The 4,552-nt window shown below is 34.5% G+C and overlaps 1 protein-coding gene across 1 annotated transcript in view; it reads left to right on the top strand.

Moving 5' to 3' along the window:
* The first annotated feature begins 6 nt into the window (after positions 1-6).
* Positions 7-4,552, top strand: part of Tmem168 (transmembrane protein 168) — a 36,360-nt gene continuing 31,814 nt past the window's right edge. The window contains exon 1 of the mRNA XM_023701393.1: positions 7-1,242. Coding sequence (XP_023557161.1) covers positions 115-1,242 — 1,128 coding nt within the window. The 5' untranslated portion in view covers positions 7-114. The remainder of the gene's footprint in view (positions 1,243-4,552) is intronic.

The raw sequence follows: 4,552 nt of genomic DNA, 5'->3' as shown, positions 1-4,552 counted from the left end.
AAAGTTTACCTGAGAAAATGTTGGAATAAGAGTTACTGATACATTGGATTTGTTGGATGAAATACACGAAGTTAATTTTTGTAACGTGAGGAAAAGCCTGAATTGGTAGATTACATGTGTAAATCACTGCGTTACTGCTTTAGTCATTGTCTCTATCTAGCAATGACAAGACTGGAGGAAGTAAATAAAGAAGTAAACATGCATTCTTCAGTGCGGTACCTTGGCTATTTAGCCAGAATAAACTTACTGGTGGCTATTTGTTTAGGTCTTTATGTAAGATGGGAAAAAACAGCAAATTCTTTAATTTTGGTAATTTTTATTCTTGGCCTTTTTGTTCTCGGAATTGCCAGCATACTCTACTATTATTTTTCAATGGAAACAGCAAGTTTAAGTCTCTCCAATCTTTGGTTTGGATTTTTGCTTGGCCTTTTATGTTTTCTTGATAATTCATCCTTTAAAAGTGATGTGAAAGAAGAATCAACTAAATATTTACTTCTGACTTCCATAGTATTAAGGATATTATGTGCATTAGTGGAGAGAATTTCTGGTTATGTCCGTCATCGACCTACTTTACTAACCACAGTGGAATTTCTGGAACTTGTTGGATTTGCCATTGCTAGCACAACTATGTTAGTAGAGAAGTCTCTGAGTGTCATTTTACTTGTTGTCGCCTTGGCCATGCTGATTATCGACCTGAGAATGAAGTCTTTCCTAGCTATTCCAAATTTGGTTATTTTTGCAGTGTTGTTGTTTTTTTCTTCGTTGGAAACTCCCAAAAATCCAATTGCTTTTGCATGTTTTTTTATTTGCCTAATAACTGATCCTTTCCTTGACATTTATTTTAGTGGACTTTCAGTAACCGAAAGATGGAAACCCTTTTTGTACCGTGGAAGAATTTGCAGAAGACTTTCTGTTGTTTTCAGTGGGATGATTGAGCTTACATTTTTTATTTTGTCAGCATTTAAACTTAGAGATACTCATCTCTGGTATTTTGTAATACCAGGCTTTTCTATTTTTGGAATTTTCTGGATGATCTGCCATATTATTTTTCTTTTAACCCTTTGGGGATTCCATACAAAATTAAATGACTGCCACAAAGTGTATTTTGCCCATAGGACAGATAACAATAGCCTTGATAGAATCATGGCATCCAAAGGGATGCGTCATTTTTGCTTAATTTCAGAGCAGTTAGTTTTTTTTAGCCTTCTTGCAACAGCAATTTTGGGAGCAGTTTCCTGGCAGGTAAGCCTATCTTTTTAATTATGTCAGTGTTTGTGTTATGTGATAAAATGCTAGCTTCTAGAGTTGAAATTGTGATGGTAAGGTTAAGATCTTAGTTTGAAAAAGAGATTCTTTTTCAGTGCTGCTTTAATTTTGTGCCTGGAATTGACACACTGAATTTATTTTGACAGGGTGGTTTAGTTTAATCTCTAGCAAAGAGTTACCAAAATACTAAAAATACTCAATATGTGACAATACTCCCCACTTCCTGGTTGGTCACTAATGAAACAGTTGTACATTAACGAGCCCTTGATATTTAAGTGAACAGTTGAAATTTGTATTTATAGTAATAACCAACCTAGTCTTCTTTTCAGTATTATTAACTATAATAACTGCCACAAACTGCACTGGATGCTGAAGATCTCAAGATGTTTCTGTCCTTAAGGCCTAAGTATAATCTGTAATGTGTGTGTGTGTGTGTGTGTGTGTGTGTGACCAACATGTAAACAGTGTGACAAATGCTGTAATTTGAGGCTGAGGTGTGGGTCTTAACAGAGTATCAACTCAATTTGGTGCAGTTTTCTGCTTTGTACCAGCTATGATGTGATTTATAGATGTGATGTTAAAGGGAAGTTAACATACTTGTCTGGGCATGGTGCTTTCTAGTCATTGTGGGCTGTGGAAGGGAATCTGTGTGGAGTCAGCCAATGCTGAAAACATCTAGGCTGCTGCCTGAGCATATTTGTGGCTCCAGTTCTAGGGACTATCAGAATAATGATGAGGTCAGAAACACCAGCAAGAGATTTTTGTCTCTTTTTTTCTGTGTTACCTCCTTTCTCAGCCTTAACTATTTCTTTTCCACATCAGACTTATTCATGTATGATGCTTTTCCAGGTCATCAAATCCTGTTAACTACTTTCTTGGTCACCATATATTTTTTTTTTCATATACCAGCATCTTCAAATAGAGTAATTTTACCACTGGAAGTAGGCAGAAACTTTCTGAGGAGTAAGTCAGCAAAGATAATTTTAAGATAATCAATTTCCAGATTCTTCTAGTCTACTCCTTGAAGTACTTGAGAATGTCCCCCAGTTCAGAAATGGAATGGTATCTCATTGTGGTGTTACTTTTCATTTCAATAATGACTTAATGCTGAACCTCTTTTAATGTATACTTATCTTGTTAAAATATATTTTAAATCATTTTAAAATTGGGGTATTTATCTTGAGTTTTCAGCATTCGTTATATATTTTGGATACAAGTTCTTTATCAGATAAATGATTTTGAAAATGTTTTCTTCCATTCTGGCTTATTTTTTTTTCTAAGAATGCTTATTATTATTGTTTTTTCAAAGACGAAGCATTTTTAATTTTTTAAAGTTCAGTTTATCAATTCTTTTATGGACTGTGCTTTTTTCTTTTTAAGATTTACTTATTTGGTACAGGGTCTTCCTATGCAGCTCAAACTCATAGTGATCCTCCTTTCTCAGCCTCCTGAATGCTGGGATTACAGGCGTGTACTACCACACCCAGTTTTGGTGGCTGGTATGGGGCAGTGGTGGGAGAGGGGCTGGCATGGCATGTGGTACCAGGGATCGTACCCAGGTACTTGCGTTTGCCAGGCAGGCGCTTAGACTGTTGAGCTATCTCCCTGACCCCTGGACTATGCTTTTGATATCCTACTCAAGAAGTATTTGCACAATCCTAGTTCTAATAATTTTCTTCTGTATTTTCTCCAGAAGCTTTATCATTTTCTTTTTTACATTTATGTACATGATGCATTTTGAGCTTTTTTGTTTTTGATGTGAAGAATCTTAAATTTTTTGTGTGTATATATCTTATTGTTTCAGTATCATTTACTGAAGACCCTTAATTGAATTGCTTAAATATATTTGCCCAAAATCAAATATAAATGTAAGCTATTAAGTGGTTTTATTATATTTTTATGCATATCTTAACGCAGTACCATACAGTCTCATAATTATATTTCCTAATTTACTTTGAAATTTCTTCATATCCATAATTTATTTATGATTTTGTCATGTGAGATACTAACACAGTATTTGGGAATTACCCACATTTCTGTTGTTGATTTCTAATTTAATTCCATATGTTAGAGTATATACTATGCGTAATTCTAGTTTTCTAAATTAAGACTTGCTTGAAGGACTAGCTTGTGTTTTATTTCATCTGTATTTGAAAAGGGTATGTTCTTGGACAGAATTCAGTTAGGTCAAGTTGGTTGACAGTATGGTTCATGTATCAGTATCTGCTAATTTTCTTTCTAGTTCTATCAATGCTAAGAAGCAATATTAAAATCTCCCTTATAATTGCTGATCCATTTCCTTTTTCAGTTGTCTTTGTTTTTCCTTTATACATTTGAAGTACTGTTGCCATAGATAAGATATATCCACTACATTTCCTTAATAACTGATCATTATTAGGTTACAGAGTTTTAGTAGTTTCAGTAGGGGCCATATTGCCTACAAAGCTTAAAATTTTAGCTATCTAGTCCTTTACAGAAAAGGTTTGGCAACCTTTGTTCTTGACCAGTGCTTCTTGTGTGTATATTAATGTTGTGGAGGAACTTAATTTCAAAATACTGGAATTCAGTAACTTTGGGAAAGAGCCTGAGATTTCTATAGATCTCCAGGGTAATGTAGAAGCTCCTGGTCAGCAGTGCACTTGTTGAGTGACTTATTAATTCAGTTCTTCAGGACTAGCATGAATCTAAGTTGTATCTGCATTCCCCAATTAGTTTCTAGATGGTAACTTCTATCTGTGGTGTTGGTATTGTGCCTTGAAAGCATTAACTAATCTATTATAGAAAGATTTCCTAAACTCTGCTTTGCCCAATGTTCAGTGAGAACGAATATACTCACAGGCAAAAAGACATTCAAAGATACACAGAAAGGGAAATATTTCAACACTTATTTGATCATGAAGTTTTTGTTTCTACACATCATTATTTCCATCCTCCCACCTATACAATTTTTAATCTCTATGTTTGATCTTGGACTTTTGACAAAGAGCAAACATTGCCTTTAAATGTAATTCAGAAAACATCAGTTGTATTTGTACAAGTTCCAAACCTTTTAAATGATGGAGTCATCAAATTATACAATGAAACACAAATTATTAAGAGCTTTGTGGGGCTGGGGAAATGGCTCAGTAGAATAAGTGCTTACCTGGCAAGTGCAAGGGCATGAGTTCAATCCCCAGTTCTGCCAAAAAAGAAAAAAAAAAAAAAAAAGACCTTTGTGAGGACAAGACCATTTTAAGGATAGTAACACTGTTAATCTAAATTCCAAGAGCTCTGCCAAATTCTTTAG

The sequence above is a fragment of the Octodon degus genome, unplaced genomic scaffold (genome assembly GCF_000260255.1).
Source record: "Octodon degus isolate 3935 unplaced genomic scaffold, OctDeg1.0 scaffold00135, whole genome shotgun sequence".
NCBI classification, from domain to species: Eukaryota; Metazoa; Chordata; class Mammalia; order Rodentia; family Octodontidae; genus Octodon; species Octodon degus.
Note: the sequence above shows the minus strand (reverse complement) of the source record. Positions and strands in the feature narration are given on the sequence as shown.